This window comes from Colletotrichum truncatum (genome assembly GCF_014235925.2).
Source record: "Colletotrichum truncatum strain CMES1059 chromosome Unknown Contig_0001, whole genome shotgun sequence".
NCBI classification, from domain to species: domain Eukaryota; kingdom Fungi; phylum Ascomycota; class Sordariomycetes; order Glomerellales; family Glomerellaceae; genus Colletotrichum; species Colletotrichum truncatum.
Window position 1 is genome coordinate 8,182,578 of NW_027222398.1, and position 20,211 is coordinate 8,202,788.

At 50.8% G+C, this 20,211-nt stretch overlaps 8 protein-coding genes across 8 annotated transcripts; 6 read left to right on the forward strand and 2 right to left on the reverse strand.

The window, feature by feature from the left end:
• CTRU02_202254 (C6 finger domain-containing protein) lies at positions 1-2,398 on the forward strand (the record flags this gene model as incomplete). Its single annotated transcript, XM_036719660.1, has 5 exons — positions 1-297; positions 349-376; positions 430-1,178; positions 1,235-2,034; positions 2,146-2,398. The coding sequence occupies 5 exons, from the start codon at positions 1-3 to the stop codon at positions 2,396-2,398; spliced, it is 2,127 nt and encodes a 708-aa protein (XP_036588362.1).
• A 701-nt stretch (positions 2,399-3,099) lies between these two features.
• Positions 3,100-4,785, reverse strand: CTRU02_202255 (mob1 family protein; the record flags this gene model as incomplete). Its single annotated transcript, XM_036719661.1, has 2 exons — positions 3,100-4,488; positions 4,570-4,785. 2 exons carry the CDS (start codon positions 4,783-4,785, stop codon positions 3,100-3,102), a joined length of 1,605 nt encoding a protein of 534 aa, XP_036588363.1.
• Positions 4,786-5,391: 606 nt separating this feature from the next.
• Positions 5,392-6,732, forward strand: CTRU02_202256 (cobW domain-containing protein; the record flags this gene model as incomplete). The annotated part of the gene is made up of 4 exons (XM_070204016.1): positions 5,392-5,587; positions 5,689-5,797; positions 5,846-6,350; positions 6,403-6,732. The coding sequence occupies 4 exons, from the start codon at positions 5,392-5,394 to the stop codon at positions 6,730-6,732; spliced, it is 1,140 nt and encodes a 379-aa protein (XP_070062598.1).
• Positions 6,733-8,694: 1,962 nt separating this feature from the next.
• Positions 8,695-8,811, reverse strand: CTRU02_202257 (uncharacterized protein; the record flags this gene model as incomplete). The annotated part of the gene is made up of 1 exon (XM_036719664.1): positions 8,695-8,811. One exon carries the CDS (start codon positions 8,809-8,811, stop codon positions 8,695-8,697), a length of 117 nt encoding a protein of 38 aa, XP_036588365.1.
• Positions 8,812-9,669: 858 nt separating this feature from the next.
• On the forward strand, positions 9,670-11,320 carry CTRU02_202258 (not2 family protein; the record flags this gene model as incomplete). Its single annotated transcript, XM_070204017.1, has 6 exons — positions 9,670-9,791; positions 9,918-10,369; positions 10,427-10,757; positions 10,809-11,012; positions 11,061-11,202; positions 11,261-11,320. 6 exons carry the CDS (start codon positions 9,670-9,672, stop codon positions 11,318-11,320), a joined length of 1,311 nt encoding a protein of 436 aa, XP_070062599.1.
• A 705-nt stretch (positions 11,321-12,025) lies between these two features.
• On the forward strand, positions 12,026-12,778 carry CTRU02_202259 (amfr protein; the record flags this gene model as incomplete). The annotated part of the gene is made up of 2 exons (XM_036719665.1): positions 12,026-12,304; positions 12,461-12,778. 2 exons carry the CDS (start codon positions 12,026-12,028, stop codon positions 12,776-12,778), a joined length of 597 nt encoding a protein of 198 aa, XP_036588367.1.
• Positions 12,779-16,040: 3,262 nt separating this feature from the next.
• Positions 16,041-17,085, forward strand: CTRU02_202260 (uncharacterized protein; the record flags this gene model as incomplete). The annotated part of the gene is made up of 2 exons (XM_036719666.1): positions 16,041-16,452; positions 16,514-17,085. The coding sequence occupies 2 exons, from the start codon at positions 16,041-16,043 to the stop codon at positions 17,083-17,085; spliced, it is 984 nt and encodes a 327-aa protein (XP_036588368.1).
• Positions 17,086-18,117: 1,032 nt separating this feature from the next.
• On the forward strand, positions 18,118-20,105 carry CTRU02_202261 (dead box RNA helicase; the record flags this gene model as incomplete). Its single annotated transcript, XM_036719667.1, has 2 exons — positions 18,118-18,479; positions 18,533-20,105. The coding sequence occupies 2 exons, from the start codon at positions 18,118-18,120 to the stop codon at positions 20,103-20,105; spliced, it is 1,935 nt and encodes a 644-aa protein (XP_036588369.1).
• Between the last annotated feature and the right edge of the window lie 106 nt (positions 20,106-20,211).

Here is a 20,211-nt window from a genome sequence, read left to right on the forward strand (position 1 = left end):
ATGGGGGACTACTACCATCACTTTCTCACCTCCATGTCGGGGGTGACAGCCAGCCAAAGCATGAGCCCACAAGACACACATCCTCCTCAGTTCCCCGGCAGTCATATGCCCATGATGGGCGGCGCGATGCCAGGGCCCTATACCAATATCGGATACTTCACTGGCTTTCCTGATCCCGTTGGACTCAGCGCTCCTAAATCCTCTCGAAACCGAAGGAAATCAGCCCCTGGTTTGGATCATGTTAAGCATCGGCGGACACGGTCAGGCTGCTACATGTGTAGGAGCAGAAGAGTCAAGGTTTGTTCGCGAGCTCTGTGTGTTGCTGGTCGTTTTTAACCATCGTTACAGTGCGACGAAACCCGCCCGATTTGCGACAGTGTGTTCAACCAGCCCGGCAAAGGCACCATGGATGAGCTAACAGGCTTATAGGATGTAGAAAGGGCAGCCGTGAATGCATATATCCAGAACCCCCAGCAACTAAGGTCTCCACAGGCCAAACGACGACCACGCCGAAAGACACAACGACCACGCAGCAGGCCAGTCCGGATTCGTCTAATGATCCAGAAGATGCAGAGGAGGAGACGGAACCTACCGGCCTTGACACGATTCTCGACGAGGATGAAGGCGATGATGAGTCTTACCAGAAACACTTTACTGGTCCGAGTCGAAGTAGCACAGCGTCTTCTTTCAACCCCCAGCGTGCAGGGTGGACTCCTGGAAGCTCCGAAACACCGCCACATGAAGGAACCAAGAGTGCTTCACCATCGGCGTCGGTTGGGACGTCAAGCAGCCAAGCGACGACGACATATGCGGTTCCAGACCTAGGGTTGCTCTCTCTCAGCAGTCATACTGACTGGTCGCATCTTCCCACTGACCTGCGACAACATCTCGAATACTTTTGCGAAAATGTTACACACTACCACTATTGCATGCTCACCGACGCCCACGAAATATTCCGCGTTGTGCTTCCCAACTACGCCTTGCAAAATGAAGCTCTTTTATATGCGGTTGTTGGCTTTGCCGCTTATCAGCGCACACTCCAAGATCCTGATGGAAAAATAGAGGACTTCCTGAAGTATTACAACAAGAGCGTGATTTTGTTGTTAAATTCATTGAAGAGGAAGGAGAAGCATGGGATTGCCACACTTTTGACCGTTCTCCAACTAGCTACTATCGAGGTAGGCATTGCTCAACACCTATTACATGCCAAACATCAACTAACAACAGAAAACAGGAATACTTGGGCGACTGGATTAATCTAATGGGCCACCAAAAAGCCGCATTCGAGATGTTGACGCACCTGTTTACACATGAAACCGCCTCGCAAAGTCCACTGGGTCGGATGATTGTATCTTGGTACGGACGATTCGATATCTTCATTGCCCTTATGGGAGGTTTTCCAACGATGTTGCCGAGGCAGTGGTTTACGACATTTGTCGAACACTGTGATAAGCAGGCTGCCGTGGATGAGGACAGCCTTCACTGGAAAATGGAGGCAGAATCCGGCCGTTTGAGGGTCATTTCAAGGGAGATGTCAACGCTGTTTGCACGAGGAAGCAGAGGGCAGATTTCCCAGGAGGATTTTGCAATCGAGCACGAACGGATACAAAAAGAGCTTCACGACTGGAAAGATGGATGGGACCGCGCGCTTACCGACCCTGTGCATCTTGTTACTGACTTCAGTCATGCCCGACCCCTGAACGAGGATGACATTGTCGATCCCTTCGTCCCAGGGGTTCTGTATGATTTTCCGGTGTTCTCCACGACGATGCTTACCAGCGAGTGGAACTCGACTACAATGATGCATAAATGCCAGTCACCTACGAGTAAAAGGGCCGAACTCTACGCAGAGCTAAAAACCCATGCATATGCCATTTGTCAGATCTTTGAGGCTGTTGAAAATTGGCCTTCGAGACCGAAAGGTAGCCTCATTCTAATTCAGGCATGTATTGCGCTTTCCGCATTGTTCTTGCCACAAGATCCCAAACATCATATGTGGATCAGACGCAAGTTTGCCTTGCTGGAGACCATGGGGTAAGTTGAAATCCTCGAACTTTTACCCCTGACATGCCCCTTTCCCTTGTCTCTCCATTTCTTTGTTTTATCCCCCAAAGTTGAGCATAGGAAGCTGATTTTCAACTGCAGATACATCCATCCCATTACACTTCGATCCAAGATGGCTGAGCTCTTTCATGAGCCTTCTTGCGTGCGGTGGTGGTTACCTGCCGACAAAGGTTTCAGTCGCGTATTACAGAGCGTCCGTACGTTTGCAGATGAGCGCAACGCAAATGCGATATCCTCACAAATGGAAAATCTTCGGGAAGTACGTCACATATTTGCAAAGATGCAAATGTTCGACGAAGCGTCAGCTCAAGGTAGCCATACTACAACCGCCTGATTGAAGCGTTAGTAAGCTCCTTGTGCAACCGTTGCAAGTAGACACACTCACTAGAAAAATAAAAAAGGGACACAAAAGGTTGCCAAGAGCAAATTGACAAAGTTGGGTTTGGCTTGCAGGTTTTCATCTGGCGTCAAGCGCACCTGGGAAACATGAGGCATAGCAGCTCCAAATAGGACGCTAATGAATGGGGGAGGCAAACGTCGGCGAAAAGTCACTTGGACCAATTTACAGCGGAGGATCGATTTTAGTTTCGCACCACAACCAGCTCAGAAGTTCTGTCACTGTAACTTCTTGTCTTCTCTGCATCATCTAGGCCATGTCTTTGCGCGGCGGGCCACGCATTTTGGCGTCATTTTCATTCCTCAATCGGGGAGGTCCATTGTATCATAGCATTTTCTCTGGCTCCCCCTTCCTTGAACATTCTTCACCCTCCCAAGTTCTCTCTAAAGCCCCATTAGACATAGACATGGTCTGGATATATTGATACACTGTGATGAACAAAACATCACAATATTAAAAAGTACTATACATATATCATCCTCATTCATAACAAGAGAGCCGCAGCGCTTATAGAGTGATTGCTCCGTAGCTCAACCGAGAAGAAATATGAAGTGGTCGTGCGATATTGCCTTTTCCTAGGCCACAAAATCCGGGCCCAAATTTTCAGGAGAAAAAGTGAAGAAGAAACGAAGTTATCATCAGGATTCCTTCTTCTCATCCTTAGACTCAACGTTTGATTCGGACTCGTCTTTCTGGCCTTGTTCTTTCTTGCCACTGTCGTCTGCGACGTCTGTGACCGATTCGGCTGGCTTGGTCAACTCTTTGGCGAAGTCCTGTGTGCTGACGTCTTTGTCTGCTGATTCCTTCTCAGTCGAAGACGCCTCTTCCTTGACATCGGCTGCGCTGCTGTCTTTGCTGGCTTCTTCTTGAGCTTCCTGCGCCGCGGATTCCGTTTTCTCAAGCTCGGTTAATGTAGAAGACTCATCGGCCTGGTCTCTCGTTTTGTCTTCCGCCAGCGACTTGCCAGGCTCCTCCTCCGTCGGCGCAGCAGGTTTACCTTCGTTATCAGAGGGCTGACCAGTCGGTTCAGGCTCGGTCTCGACCTTGACCTCTTGTACCGTTGTTGCCTCCTCCTTTGGCTGTTCCTCAGGTGACGGAACATCTTCCATGATCTCCTTCTCCACAATGACGGGCACTTCCGCAACTTCAGGCTCCTCCTCGACTGTCTCTGGCGCGGAAATATGCATGTCACGCATTTTGTTCATCACAACGTTGTCCTCTTCATCAGCCTCCACCACGGTTGTTACCGCACTCCCAACGGACGGGCTGGCTCTGACGTGGCGCCTCGTTGCGGTCCGACCCACAGGCTGGTAGTTGTCATCCTCTCCTTGAGCAGCGCCCTCGCTACGGTGAGGGGGCTTGACAATGGACATAGGCAGTTGCTTCTTGTCGGCTCCATTGCTATCAGGCACGGCCGTAGCTGTCTCCAGACCCTCGGCTTCAGGTGGCAGCTTGTAGTTCTCGGCAGGAAGGAGGTCGTACATATCGCAAACAGTCTTGAAGAAGACGTACAGACCCGTCTGGCCCTCAATGGTCCAGAAGACAGCGCGGTGCTGGAACCAGGCATGAGCGAAAATCCGGTGCAGACGGCGGAAGACATTGACGAGGTTCTTAACAGCTACACCCTTGTTGTGAACGTCGGAGAGGACAACAAAGCGAGAGGGAAAGATTTTAGGGTCGGTAACGATGTTGGCGGCCCAGTCAAGAGTGTGACAGCAATAATCGATGGCGCAGCAGCTCTTGGGCTGCTCATGAACAGCGCAAAGAAACTGCCACTCGGAGGCGCGCATCTCGGGGCAGGTGACGGCACTGCAGGGCGGAGAATCGAAGAGAAAGCCGACAATGAGAGTATTGCACTGCGAGATGAGGAAGCGGCACAGCTCGTAAAGCCAGAGGGTACGGTCGATCCCCGGAGGTGGCGTCGCAAGCTGGATCGCTGTCGTACGGGTTATCGGGGAGCTGTTGCTGTTTGTATGGTAATAGTGTAGGGCGGCGAGGTGTTCTTGGAGCTGAAAGGCCGAGTCGAGCTACATCATAAGGGAAATGTCAACATCAGGACAGCTTGCGCACACCATCAGATGTGGTCTGGTCTTATCACAGCCACGAACCTCGTTAAGGGGGACTAGCGGCGGTCCGGCTGCCATGTCGGCGGCCTTGGTGCCTGGATGTATACGACGCCTGGAGTTGGCGTCTATCAGTGACTGCTCCATGGGTGAAGCCTGGCGATTTGACTGCGCGCCCATCGAGGGGGATTTAGGGCCGATCTGGATCTCTACGGGCGGCGGTGGGCTGGGCAGCCGGGGCGAGCTCGGCGCCATTGACATTTTGGGACCGAGCGAGAGCGTTTAACGCAGACAAAGAAAAAGAAGCTTGGTGGAAGAACCGCTAGATGTTTCGCGATCAAGCGGCGATGTACGATGATGCAAGCGTTGTTTTGATCAGTGGTGGTGTCGGGCGAAAACTTGACATTAGGCGGGCGGTTGGAGCTCTCCAAATCACACATACAGCCAGCCACACACACACACACACACACACACCCGCGGGCACATAGAAAGTAATTGGGGGCCAAAGCTCCTGGCTCTCTAACAATAGGTGAGCCCCTAGTTGGCTTAGTCAGGGCTCCCCTCCAGCCAGGGCCAGTATTAGACTGCCGACGTCAAACCCATACTGCTGAAAGAGGGCCGGTGTGGTACGTACCTCGCCTGGGTTTTTCAAGCTGCAGCAATACCTTGCTCTCAGTAGCCTTGAACTTGTTGTACCTTAAACACGCCCGTTCAACAACTGTGGGCAAAGAAGTTGTCTGTTTACCGTTACTTTTCAGGTATTTTTGTGGGTTCTTCTGCACAATATTCCTATCAATCACTGCAACTAAAATCGTCAAGAGACTGCTGGTCCGAGCACAGTCACAGGGTTCCCCTCCATCCTGCATCATGGATTTCGACGATGATGCCCCGCCCGATCTGGTTGAGGCAGGAACCGTCTTGGATGATGAATTGCTAGCATCCGAGAAGCAGATAAAGGTTCCTATCACCATTGTTACCGGCTATTTAGGTGCCGGGAAAACTACGCTGCTCAACTACATCTTAACGGCACAGCATGGAAAGAAGATTGCTGTGATTATGAACGGTCAGCCTTGATGACCTGTCATGACTAGGACGATATGCTGACCTTTGCAGAGTTTGGAGACTGTTAGTGATCAAACTCGAACAAAGAGGATTGTATTCATTGACATCTTTTAGCGCTCGATATTGAAAAGTCCCTCACTGTTAATAAGGGCGATGAGCAGGTTGAAGAGTGGCTCGAGGTTGGCAACGGTTGCATATGCTGTTCTGTCAAGTAGGCTAGCCCGACTATTCAGAAATCCTGAGATGCTAATATGTGTAGGGATACCGGTGTCAATGCCATTGAGTCGCTGATGGAAAAGAAGGGCGCATTTGACTATATCCTCCTCGAAACCACTGGACTTGCAGATCCTGGCAATCTAGTGCCTCTATTCTGGGTCGACGACGGCCTGGGAAGCACCATCTACCTCGACGGCATTGTGACCCTCGTCGATGCGAAGAACATTCTCCGCAGCCTGGATGACCCCTCTGGCAAGATTGAGCTCGAGGACCAGGAGGATGACCATGGCCACGGCCCGCTCATGACGACTGCCCACGTTCAGATTTCGCACGCTGACGTGATTGTTATCAACAAGGCTGATCTGGTCTCCGAAGCAGAACTGGAGCAGGTCAGAGATAGAATAGAGTCTATTAACGGACTCGCAAAGATTCACATCACGCAGAAAAGCGAGGTACCCAGTCTAGAGGGCTTTTTGTTGGACTTACATGCGTATGATCAGGTTACCGAGCTTGATACGAGCCAGAAGGGCCACAGTCATCTTGATTCTGTAAGCCGCAACCAAAACATATTATGAACGCAACTCATTGACTTGGACCTAGACTATTTCAACTGTCGCGATACCAGTACCTAAGCTGGCCCCTCACCAGATATCAAATGTCGACAAATGGCTGAGAAAAGTCCTCTGGGATCGCCGGCTACCTGGCGATGATAAGACAGTGTTGGAAGTACACCGTTGCAAGGGTCGGCTCATCTTTGAGGACGGTGACATCAAGCTTATTCAGGGAGTGAGGGAAATTTTTGAGATCCTTGACTCGCCCGATCAATCTCGCCAAGAGGTCGATCAAGGCAAAATTATTCTTATTGGAAGATATCTGAAGGACGTCAATTTCGAGACAAGCCTCTTGGATACTCTTAAATCAGGTGCATGAATAAACAATCAGTATGCATAGCAAAACAATGACTCGAAGAGCGATCACGAACATGTTGATTAACCTGTCTTTCATTTATTTGCATCACAAAGATTGTACCAGAACCTATTAGCCATCAGCGGTGCATCATTGAAGTGCCATGCAACATGACAGAGCACCGTGACCTATCTGAAATCTGAAGTCCTTGCACCTATTCCCTCAAGGGGCTTTTATAAGAGAGCCGACATATCGGGGAGCGGCTCCTGTCGCTTATATGATTAGTATCACCCTACGCTCGTTCTATTAGCTTTCAAACAGCAGCTCTGGCAAGGCTCCGATTTCCGGTAATGCTAGAGCGAGGGGAACCGTTTCGAATGCAATTAAAATATGTTGGCATCCAAGCCATCCAAACTGGTTCAATTTATACTCAGTTAACTCGCAAATTCTTACCTCTGTAGGTCCTCGAAGAGCATGACAGAACAGAACCTTAATGACGTTCATTTCTGCGTATTTTCGGCAACACAAACATTGACCCTGAGCTTTAGTATTGCAATGAAAGGAACATAGTGCGACGAGGCATCACTGTTTTACTTTTAGTCGAAGTCATTATTTTCTTAAACTGAGAGTTGTTGTTTCTTCTGGTCCAGCGATTCACCTGAGGATGTAAGATATTTTGAGATCGTATTATCAAGTCACCGCAAATAGATGACGTCGATCACCCTTTCGGCTCATAATGTTTTTCGAACATAGCACTCAGATTACACTTCAGTTGCAGGTGATAACTACATGCAATGCCAGGTTGAATAGACAAGTTATCGAGCTCGTTCGAATCTATCATTCCAGTGAGACCGAGTTCATTCTAATAATTGTCTACGGACAAGGCCCATACCCTTCTTCCCATTTCACATGGCTTTAATGGAACTCCTGTTTATCGCCAAAGATCTGACCGACATCTTGTTTCCCTCTAGCCCAAATGAACTCTAACAACGAATAATTTTGCGCCTGCATAAATGGTCGTTATAGGGGATTCTCCTCAGCCAGTAAAAGGGGAAGATCATGGCTTGGGGAGACATATTAAAAGGCCAATATGCGCTGTACTTACATTGGTTCCTTTTGTTTTAATAAAGCGCGGGATCACCGAGAAGCTCTGCAAGTAAGCAATGCAATTGTTCTACTCGGTACTTCTTATAAAGAACTTAACCGTAACGCTGCGCTTGTCGAGTTTGGGCGAGCAGATCGTAAGGACATTTCAAGCCCGATGCATGTTCATACTACTTAAATTACAAGTGAAATCGGCGATAAAGATTATATAATTAGTCTGCCTCTTAGTGACAGAGGTTTCCAAGGCAGTTAGCGAGGTTTGGCCTGCCATCGCCCATGCTGAACTTGGCAGCATATGTAGCTCCAATGGCAAACTGCAACTAGATAATATGAGAACAATTGAGCAATTAGAAGGCTGGCTGGAGGCTTGATAACTACAGAACTTAGAATGAAGTGCTTGCCTTACTGTCCACGATGGGGGACGGGTATCAGCAAACTACTGGGTCAGAACCTGGCTGGAGATCTCGCCAAAACTCTGGTGGCAGGGTTAGAACTAATAGACATGGATTACATAAAGAGTTTTGTAGCCTCAAGGCGACAAGTGTAACAGGCTCTAAACCCTTCAGTCATCCCATGTAAGTCGAAAGAAGCGATGTCAAAAAAGGCTCTAGAGGCATTGCGTCTGGTTGTCCTGGCTGCAGGGGTTTTGGAGGGGCTCAGGGTGCACAGGCCATCGGATCCATCTTTGACCGGTCCTCCGTGCGTTAGCGTCGGCTGGGCCACTCGACCTCTTTACGCTGTACACCATCAATCCCCGTAGAGCTTCATTCGTTGGTAGCTTCGTTGACAGAATAATCTTTCGAGCGCATCCAACACATTACAGATCCGAATTGAGCTCCGAGCCGCCCGCGACGACGAACAAAACCACGCGACTGTTAATCGCTAACCAACACTCGAAGAGACTTGATCATGAATCGACCAGGTAGGCCAGATCCTCGTCCGTCTTCTTTCAACTTTGGGGTACCCCGCCGTTTGCATGTCCATCAAGACCATCAGCATCCTATCACGACTTCCAATCACGATATAAACCTGGCTATATATTGTCGACGATTCGGCGCGGGAGGTAGCGAGGATGCACGCGACTCATCATGCCACCATCAACCTTTTCCACTAGACCCCGCCATCACCAACCAGCCTGAAGCTAAGGCTCTGCGCCGAGCCAAAAACTCGTAAAATTACGGTGGATGGACAGATAAATGGAAATCTACTGCAGTATATGTTGCGGAAACAAAGGCCTTTGAATTTATTTATCACTCAAAGCTGCGCTTCATCAATGTTCTCAAAGCTGACAATGAGCGCCATAAAGTAGGAGCAGTTCCTCAATCACTGCGCGGCATACCGACAGGCTTTGCTGGCCAGCAGCAGCAGCAACAACAACAACAACAGCAGCAAGGAAGGACAGTTTCAAACCGGTTACCGAATGGTAAAATAGGTAGGAATACGGCCTTGTTCGGGCGCACATGCTAGAACGTATGGGTGAAAAAAGAGCGACGTTAACACGGATTGCTTGGGAATACATAGGCAGTAATGGAAGCGGCTGGGCATTTGGTGGAGGAGTACCCATGGGAAGTGCTGGTCTTCAAAATCAAGCTCGTCAACTTGGAGGCAACGTCAGTTTTGCGCAGAGCTTAAGCGGGTCGCAACCAGCAACACCGCTTGACCTTTCGTATGTTCCTTCCCTTCTGGCGCGCACCTTCCTTTCCTCAATTTTGCCCTTACTTCCACCCGTTCTTTTACCCATAGCTCTTGATTGTCTAGGGCAACGGCAAGACCAATCGTTAAGCAACACAACTTCTTCGTTATATCACTGCACTCCTTCTCTCATTGTCCCATCTTCGTCCTTCTGTCGCCTGTACCATGGGTAAACGCAAGCGCGTTCTTCTTCAACGAAGAAAGGCCGCGAAGGAGAAGATGCAAGCCATGCAACATGGCTCACCTGAAAAGCCGCCCAAAAAGGGTTATGCTGAAGTCCTCAAGACGTAATTGTTTTCCTCGGACCTCGCTATCTTCTATCACAAACTTCACCTTTTTTGTTGACCTTTCCCTCTTTCCGCCGGCACATAAAACTAAGCATCAGCTGTGTTCGATACTGACTTTTGAAGTAGCGAATTTCCCTCGCTCTCCAACAACGCCCAGATGAACAGCAGCGGCCAGGCGAACATGTGGTCTTCAACAGCATCTCGGAATCTGGGCAGCGGTCCAGTGCCACGTAACCAGCCAACACCGTTATCCGCCCAGAACGTGCAGGATGAGTTATTCACCCCCACCTCAGCTCGTCAAGCTGGCTTTCGTTTTGGTAGCCAGAACAATGCTGGAGCGGCATCTCAGGCGCCATCTAATCCGGTGGACGACTTTCCACCGCTGAACCGGAATGCAAACGGCGAAATCGGCGGCGAGCGCGGTGGTAACATTGTGCCCTCATTGGGATTCGGTAACCAGGCGAGCGGCGTGGCCACGGCGATACCTAACCGCGGTGCAGGTAATGGCCTGCTCAATGCGCTATCCGCGAACAGCAGAACATCAGATGGCCGCTCACCATCTGTCGCTAGCATCTCGGGTGCGAGCAACTGCCTTTTCAATCATTTGCAGGCAGGGTGAGCTAATGATGATTTAGGCCAATCGAGAACGCAAGACGCATCTGCCGACGATGAAAGCAGACAGAAGAGTGGCACCTTCCGGGAAGAGGCTGCTGGTGACAGCTCATACCAGAACCCCGAGAACCGGAATCCTCTGGGTGCCATTGGCAACGACTCACTAACTGGCAAGAGCAAGGATGAAACGGAGCCCCAATCTCTTGAAGTGCAAGATCCCTTGGCCGGTTTGGCACCTATCGACAAGTTCGGTATGAAGGGTCTGCGTATGTTGATGAATAACTATCCCAGTTATGGGGCACTGATGCAGGGAATGGATCCGAACGAGTTCGGTCTGAACGTTAACTCGTCAGAGTGAGTTACGCCCCGAGTACCACTATCTCAAGCTCCTGCTAACGGTCGAAGTCTCATCTCGACCCAGATCTACTCTCTCTTCGATGACACACCGCCTCGTCCCGCGATTCCGAATGTTCGTCTCCCCGAGTGCTACAAAGTCACAAACGTCCAGCCCATTGAGACGAAAATCCCGTCTTTCAACGAGGAGACCCTTTTCTGGATCTTCTACAGCTGTCCCCAAGACATTAAACAACACCTCGCTGCGGTCGAACTGTATGTAATCTAACCAACCGAGCTTTGAATGTCGTTAACAGTCAACAGGCACTCTCGCAACTGGCGGTGGCACAAGAAGCTGCATTTCTGGCTGACTAAGGATGAGCTTATGATGCCTGCCAGCCTTGGTCCTCATCACGAGCGCGGCTACTACATTATCTGGGACACGACCAACTGGCGTAAGGAGCGGGTAAGTCTTGATTTTACCTCTCGTGCCATTGCAAAATAGGTACTGACAGCATGCTTAGAGAGAGCTCACCCTTCACTACGGTGATCTGGAGACGAACCTGGTACAACCGGCAGCATAAGCTTGGGGGAATATGGTTCATTGGCTTTTTCGTTGACTTGACGAGGCTCGGAACGACTTGATACCTGGGCAGTAAACCGAACAGGCGTTGAGTCATGTGGACACGGCATCGTTTTATAGGCTTCCGGATTGAAGCTGGGGCGGATGGCAAAGGCCGTCATGCTTTGTGTGTATGAATCACTGATCAATGGGAATTACCTCGGCCGTCAACGAAGGAAAATAAATGACGCTGCCGATTCTGCAACTATTCTCTTCTTTGCCGTCTCTGCTATCCTGTTCCGAATTGCAATTATAGATGTTGTCCTCATAGTCTTATCCTACAGCAATTCCATGGGGTGTGATGCTGAACCTGCCCCGTGCGCTCCTTCCATGTGCGGAAACCTCCGGCCTCGCGCCACATAAGCTCCTAACCCCTGCTCTGTGGGCAAGGCTGGTGAACTCATCTCCATAAAAGCTGCTAGCTATCTTACCTAACACTACCTTACTGACAACGTACCCGTCCCGACCGCATCCCTATCACGCCCAGCGGCGACTCGCTCCCCGCCTCTGATTTCATTTTAACAAAAGTCCTATGAGGCGCGCAGGGATTTAACTTTCCGACCGAGGAGCACGAGCAGAGGAAACCACCGCCGTACGCACCTCCGACCACACGATTGAAGCACTCCGGCCCGGCCAGTCCGACAAACGACATACACCCCCCGCAATAATGGCAAACGAACAGATCTCGCTGCCGTATCTGGTGGTGATACTTCTTCTCACAGCATTCGTCATTCGGTTTCTCTTCTTCTCGCCATCGCCACCGCCGTCTGCGTCAGCGTCACGACAAAACGCGCAATCAATACTGCGAACTCGTGAGGCGGCGGTCGAAAGAATACAGCAAATGTTTCCGCAGGTGGACAGGCGAACCATTCTTTGGGACTTACAGAGAAACGGAGGCAACATTCAGGCTACGTCTGAGAGGATTCTGGCTGGCCGGATGGAGACGGTGAGTTCCGTTGGTCTCATACAACATGAACTGCTAGGGCTATGTTGTTCCACGATAGCAACACCTGACTATTGCGGCTCTTGAGTGCTGAATGCTAGGAGACATATGTACATTTCAAAGTAAGGAGTAACATGCTAATCGGAACATCAATTATAGCCCCCTATTACCTTCCAACCCCCTCCCCCGCCAGGTACCAATCCAGCAACAGCCAGCGCCGCAACGGCGGCAGCGTCAAAGGCTGCTGAGAAGCCTTCGCAACCGGATTTGATTACGAGGTACAAGCTCCAAGACAAGATTGCGAAACAGCAGGCGGCGGCCGCGGCGGCTGAGGCGGAGAAGGAAAAGAGCAGTAAGGGCTGGAGTTCAAATCGGGACGAAAGGCAGGCGCTGCTGCAGAAACGGAGGGATGAAATGATTCTCGCGGCACGGCGCAAGATGGAGGCCAAGATTGCGGCGGAGAAGGCAACGAGCTGAATGGTGTTTTGTATGATGGGGTAGGAAAAACCAGGAGGCGTATCTCTTATTGGAGAGGGTAACTGGGTGGGCAGCGGGCCGAGCGGATTCTGCATTTGGGGATTCTGTACACATATTCACAAACTCATACAATCACAAACAGCAACAAAGTATACCTTCAGCGTTAACGTGCAGTTTCTGGGAAAATAGCAATGAACACAAGCCTGCCGCTTCCAGCAGGAGACGAATGCATGCGTTTTCCGGGTGATGCTACCTATATATCTTGGAAGCGAGAATCTCACATGTTTACCAGCCTTCAGAATTTCGGCGGGGATCGCTCCAAGGCAGGGATGGCTGAGTGATCAAAACCAACCGACATAAACATGTGCTCACACCCATAGAAATGTGCCCTATGAGCAACAATTGCAATATGGAGATGGCATCTACAATGCTCGAAAGCAAGTCTGGGTCAAAATAATTCCCCAAATTCGTTTTTACGCCATAATCATTGTACATCCCTATCGAATCATTGAATGGCTGCGTTGGAAATTGTTTCAGTAACCGCTCAATGAATTTCCGAAGACGGGTGTGAAATGACGTTGAAAACACCCTTATTAATCTCGCAACTTACATGTTTCACTCAGTGTCAAATGTTTATCAAGGCTTGCTGTTTCACATATCAAATTGTGTCACCCTCACCCACATGTTCAACCCAGCTGAGGATTTGTGTATCTGAGGTTCTCTCTTCTTGGTTGAGTCAATCAATCAATTCATGTGCCTGGCAGAAGTGTCTCACCAACCCGACAACAGCCCCCCACCAACAGTCAGTCTTGCATTGTCTTACATGTGCATCGTCCGCCCCAAATTTCAGTCTGCACATGCGCATTCTCTTATCTATACAACCATGTCTTTCCCAGGACTGACAGACGAGGCGTTTGGCGACAATTTTCTTACAAGAAAGTTGGGAGAGGGGAGAGTTGCTGGCGCCTTATCTCTGCTAGCGTCATTTTCGTGCTCGTCGTGTATTATGCATGTGCCTTCCCGCAACCAAGGATTCGGTGGCCTCCAGCGGGACACATGAGCACCTGTGAACCAGACCCAAGACCCAGTGTCGTTTCCACCTGCCAGAGGTGCGGAAATGGGACGCCGGTACGGGGTACTTCGGAAGGACAGTGGGCGGTGGGGCTTGACTCGGTTCAGTGGTCTCGTCGTCCTCAGGCTTGGGATCACACACGTGGGATTCCCCTTCGTTTGGTGTCGAGTCTAGTTAGTTACACCGCCCTTCATGAATATTTTTGGGGTACGTGGGGGCCCGGACTTCGGATCCGGGTGTCACAAAGGGAAAATCTTGGAAGAGAGACAGTAGATACTAACGTGGTATGCATTGCAGCATTCAGTCAAAGAAACACTCATACGCACACACATATTCTTGCTGAGCCTTGCTGGCTGGGCCACGAAATCCCGATGCGGCGGCTAAATGACCTTGGCGTCGATGTCAGATCCCACCACCAAGGTACGTACTGAGAGAGAAAATGTTTTGTTTTGCGGTTCCTCTATATCCATCCGGTAGGCCAGTGCACACCCCATTTATGGCGTACGACCACTCGTAACCCTCCATGAAGAGGATCCTGAGGGAGGAGACCATTATCGTCCCGAATAATCACGACGAAAAGACCCTGCAGCGGATGTCAAACAACTGATCCGAGGATTCCCTCTTGGAGATAAAAAGAACAGAACTAGAAGAGAAGCGGCGTCCAGTGGGGAGAGAATGGCCAAGCCACCCACCCATCCACGGCTTTGCGAAATAGACGATACCCGCAATGGTTCGTCTTGTTGCTGGCGGGGGCCCAGCAAAGTCACAGGGCATTCTAACTGATCCTAGAGTAGAATAGAGTAGGGCATAGGAACAAGTGGAGGGGCGCATCGGGATAGTTCTAATATGCGACAGCGTGGGCCAGCGGCTGGATCCCACTGGTTGTGTTTTTTCTGTATGGTGCCGCTGTGCAACTTCAAACAGTCTTTTGGACTGCTGATCCAACCGCTCAGTTCAACAACTGTGTACCTGTTGGACAGCCAACTGTAAGTATTGACGAATAGCAGCTGCGACCACGACTACGACTGCAACCGCGAGATCCATGTAAGGTTTAGCGTCCCCATTTTACGCTTGCTCGTTGAAATAGAACACTTTCATGCATTGCATGGCGCCATGATGAATGTCGCTGAATGCGACGAGGAAGGGTTTACGAGTACCTACATCAAGTATGTAAGTCTACTATCCGTGCCTTGTACCGTTCCAAGTACGTATCCACCACGGGTGGCATGAGTGGATCAGATAGACGATAAGCCCCGCTTGACCCAACATTTTTCTCTTTCACATGCTAGAAGCACGCTACTACCTTGAGGCGCATTCAGAGGTACTCGAGCGCGCGGCCGAAGGGGGGCGTGCGGTTCGAGCTCCCCCAGGCTCTTACACTGACTGCACTTATGCTTTTTGTTTGTGGCAGCAAAACACTGAGGGAGAAGGACAAGGTCCTCAAAGTCACTCATGTCACTTTAGTTCTACTGAGGTAACTTTTCGGACGGGACGCTTTCCTCGTATCATCCCCATCCCCGGCCACCGCCGATGTTATTCGCCCACCAACAGGGAAGAAAAGATCCAAAAACGGCCAGGGTCAGCCAGGCCAGACTCAAAGGTATCCTTTCCCCATCTCTGCAGTCTCGTCTTGTCCATCTTCGCCGCCTTTTGGTTCCTCTTTTCGGTCTTGCCTATTTTCTTTGTCTTACGTTACATTCTTCAACCCACTTTTACTTTACTCAGAGACTTATCCTACCAACTTTTGAATCTGTCAATCCACCACTTTTCTTATCTATTTGTTTCGTGAACTTCTCACTTACCATTGCCTCGCATACCTTGAAGCCAGAATCCTCTCACCTTATCCTCAGATAAACAGCTGTCTGAGCAAACTTACTGAAGACGCTGGATCGAATAAGTTAAAGAGGGAAAAAAAAAACCCAAAAAAACCTACATACACCAAGAATTCTCTCGCCTAAATTCCTCAATTGCCAGGAAAAGGTGTGCTCGGCTAGAACATCTGCTGTTGGTCGGCAACATTCCTGATCGCACCAGACTCTCTTGATCTTGCCGAACTTGTCCTCGATCACAGGCCAACAACTTAACCCCAGCGACAGATAAAGGCACATTTCATCGAGTTCTTGGCGCCGATTTGTTTTGGCCCGTGGTATCAAACCCGCCAGCAGTTGGACGAAACCTGAAAGACACATAATGCCCCCTTTGCGGCCTTGGGGACCCATTTTTGAAGAGATTACTCTACCTCAGACTAGGATGTCCTCGACTGTCTTCTCAATGCTGCCCACATCCCTTCAGTCACGGCTGCCGCCGCTGCGGTCCATCCGCAAGAGCGCGAGTATGCAAACCCTAACCTCAACCAGGCAGTCTCACACCCGATCTCTCTCCGGCCTCGACGGCGTACATCCCAACATCACTCAAGCCCGGATTATCTCGGAGAGCACGGAGGAGCACATGCTAGTAGCCACCGAACATCACCAGTCGCGGACGTTTGAGGTCCGATCCGCGGCCGACAAGCACGAGCAGCAACGGCAGCAAGCCGAGCAGTACGAGCAACAGCAGGCTGCTAGCCAGTGCTCAAATGTGGATTGGCGATTTGCCCAGCAAGGTGTGTATCTTTCTTACTCTACGGCGGGCTTTTTTCCCCTGCTAACGTTCTGGCGGTACAGGTCTGGCATTGATTGCCGTGGCTCAGGACGAATTGCGCCGTCCCTCAAAGCGCCCAGCAGTCGACTTTGAGCGGAAAGCTTTCCTCGATGGTGTCGAATACATTCTCAAGGCACTACCCGCTGATCTGAACGAGCATGAGCTACACCGTCTTCGCACATCAACGCCATCCAACTTCATTCCCCCGTCCAGTCCTGGCGGCCGGGCATACTCGCCGTCTCGCGGAGCGAATGGCGGAAGATCGATCCTTCACCGAGGTGTTCAGACCGCCGTCGTCAATATTTTCATCCTCCTTCACCTAGCACTGCCATATATCATCCTCTTTCTGAGGTTAGCGGCTCGCACAGAGAGAGAGTATAGGATATCTGAGAATCTTGTGGGCGCCGGTATGAGTTTTGCGAATGCCGTCGGCAGTAAAGGCATGAGAATAACTGGAGCTTTATGCAACGTGGGCGATGGTAGAGTTGGCCAGGCACTCACAGAAGCCATCGCTTGGACTGTTGAGGGCTTCACAGGTGGTCTATCCGATGGCGTTGGCGAGGGCCTTACCATTGTGGGCGCGAAGCGACAATGAATTCAACGATAACGAGAACGACATGAGAAATATCCAACATTACTTAGAAACGTGCATTTCTCATGATTTTTTGAACTTTAGAATTTCGGAGTATATTCTTCTGTCTTGCGTCAGGTCGCGAGTTAGGTCGCTTAGGTATGATCCGGGACGACGTTTCACCCTTTTAAAAGTCAGACAATCGGCCGGACAAGTTGAGCTTCGTCAAAGAGAGTTGCCAGCGTTGACTCGCTGGGGCGAATCAGTCTAACAGGCTTTCCTGTTTTATCTCAATTAGGATATGCCCTTGGATATGGTATATGATAGATATCTGCATTAAGCTTTGGATCAGGATTCTTGATCAGGCATCAAGGCAGGTTGCGGGTAACATGGATAGAGGGGAGCTTACATAGAATCCAACAGCTCAATATTAAAATGGAAAGAACCTTGGATAGTTAACTGAGTTGACGAATTGTTGAGTTTTATTGGATTTGAGTTGCACATCAATGGCATTAAGGTTTGCTAGCATCTTGGTAGTTACTTTTGAAGCTGTGTAAATTGGAATGACGGCCTCGAGGAATTTCCCACTCAAGAATTCTCTCTCGGTTTACAACATTGACGGACGGGTCAGTATCAACCAATTTCTAGAAAACATCCAAACTGACAGCTGCAGTTGGCTTCGGAATGGGGAAAATCTCGTCCGGTCGATTGCTCCTTTGTTTGGCCACCTCGTTTGATGAACGCTAAAACGTTGCTGGCAGGGATGATATGGTGGAGCCATCTGTAGCCCGCCAATCACTGGCTGCAAAACTGGTCCCTTGCCACGGGAACTCGACCCACCGAAAACTGGCGAAAAGTCCAATGCTGTCTGATAAGGCGAGGAAAAAAAATCGTTATCAAAACTGTCTCCTGTTTTGTTCACCTTCAAGCTCCTGCGGTTCGACGGTGGAAAAAAAAACGACGATCCCGTTCTCTTTACACCTTCCCTCACTCCTTTCTTAACCAAAGTGTATTTTACTCGTCTTTCATCAGTTAGTACTGTTTTAATACGTCTAAATGTTTCGTCAGTCCCTCAGAAGATGCGCTCGCTTGAGCAGCGCAAGCTTCGCGACCTCAACCCTCCGCACCACGCGACCTGTCGTTCTCAAGTCCATCGCGCAACCCTCTCAGACTGCGCTGCGCACGCCTGTTAGCATCAATGCATTCAGATTATACTCCACTGAGGCCGCAGCTGTTGCTTCCGAGCAGACTGCTGAAGAGCCTAAGCAAGATTCCGGCGCGCTGTCGCGGTTTGAAGACCTTCGCACTCTCGGTGTCCACAACAACCTGGTCGACAGCATTACCAAGGGCTTGAAGTACGACACCATGACCGATGTTCAATCCAAAACAATTGAGCCGGCGTTGAAGGGAATGGATATGTGAGTTGCTTATTGCCCCCTTTTGGAAACCTCTCGTTACTAACACTCTCTAGGGTCGCCCAGGCCAAGACAGGTACCGGAAAAACGCTTGCGTTCCTCGTCCCCGTTCTGCAGAGGATGATTGCTGCCGATCCTTCGCTTGCCACTCGTAGGGCACGCTTTGCTGCCAACGCCGCCGACATCCGTGGAATCGTCATCTCGCCTACCCGTGAGCTTGCCGAGCAGATCGCCGTCGAGGCTGAGAAGCTGTGTTCCGGCACGGGTTTGGTTGTTCAGCGCGCTGTCGGTGGAACCAGAAAGAGAGAGATGTTGGAGAAGACCCGGAGACAGGGTTGCCACTTGCTGGTCGGAACGCCCGGCAGACTGAACGACCTTCTGTCCGACCCTAGCAGCGGCATTAAGGCCCCGAACCTTGCAGCTATCGTCCTCGACGAGGCCGACCGTATGCTTGACGTTGGTTTCGAGCGGGAGCTGAACGAGATTGTGTCCCGTCTGCCTGATGCTCAAAAGTCGCAGCGCCAGACACTGCTTTTCTCTGCCACCATCCCCCAGAACGTCATCTCCCTGGCCCGCGAGTGGGTGCGCCCCGACAACTTCGACTTCATCCAGACCGTTTCCTCCGACGACGTGCTCACCCACGAGAAGGTTAAGCAGCACATCGTCAACTGTAGAGGCTGGGGCAACGTTCTTCCTGCTCTGTACGAGATCATTCAGACCGAGGTCGAGAAGCGCGCCAACAACAGGGATCTTCTGCCGTTCAAGGCCCTGGTTTTCCTCCCCACTACCGGCTTCGTCGACCTTGCAGGCGACGTCGACCGCGACTTGAAGAGCCTGAGATCTCAATACGGGCGTATCTTTGGCTGGCGCATCCACTCTAAACTGACGCAATCTCAACGCACAAGGGCTGCAGAAGAGTTCCGCAAGTCCCAGTCCGGTATCCTCTTCTCCTCTGACGTCACTGCAAGAGGTTTGGATTTCCCCAACGTTACCCACGTCATTCAGGTTGGCGCCCCTAGCGACCGCGAGCAGTATATTCACAGACTCGGCCGAACCGGTCGTGCGAAGAAGGACGGCGAAGGCTGGCTCATTATCCCCGAGTGCGAGATCCGAAAGGCCCGCAACGAGTTGGGCGGTCTTCCCATCGAGCCCAACACGACTCTCGAGTCTGCCCAGATCGACTTCAGCCGCGACGAGCCCAACGAGATCACCAAGCAAGTGACCGAGGCGACAGCTAGGGTGCGGGAAGACGTCCTTGAGACTGCATACTTGTCTCTCTGGGGACAGTTCGACGTCAAGTCTGCGCATGAGAGGGCAAGAGAGTTGAAGGAGTGGTTTGTGGATGGTTTGAAGAGGGACAACACTCCGTACATGAACCCGGGCAGCGTCATGAAGCGCGGCCTGAGGGGAATTCGTGATATCAACACTGGAGACAGAGAGGAAAGATCATCCAGATTCTCAAGAGATGAGGGGCGCAGCTTCGGCCGGGATCGTGGCTTCGACCGTGGCTTCGACCGTCGCGAGCCCCGTGACGGGTTCGACAGGATGCGCCAGCAGTCCCGTTTCGACCGCAACGATCGTAACGATCGTCATCGACGCTTCGAGAGACGTGAAAGGGCGTCCTTCTAGGAGACGCATCAGTAGGAGGAAGAAAGTGCGCAGAGAAATGTGAAATGGAGAGAGGTCCGTGACGGTGCCGGCCTCGACACGGTTTAGAGATATCATACCCCCACCC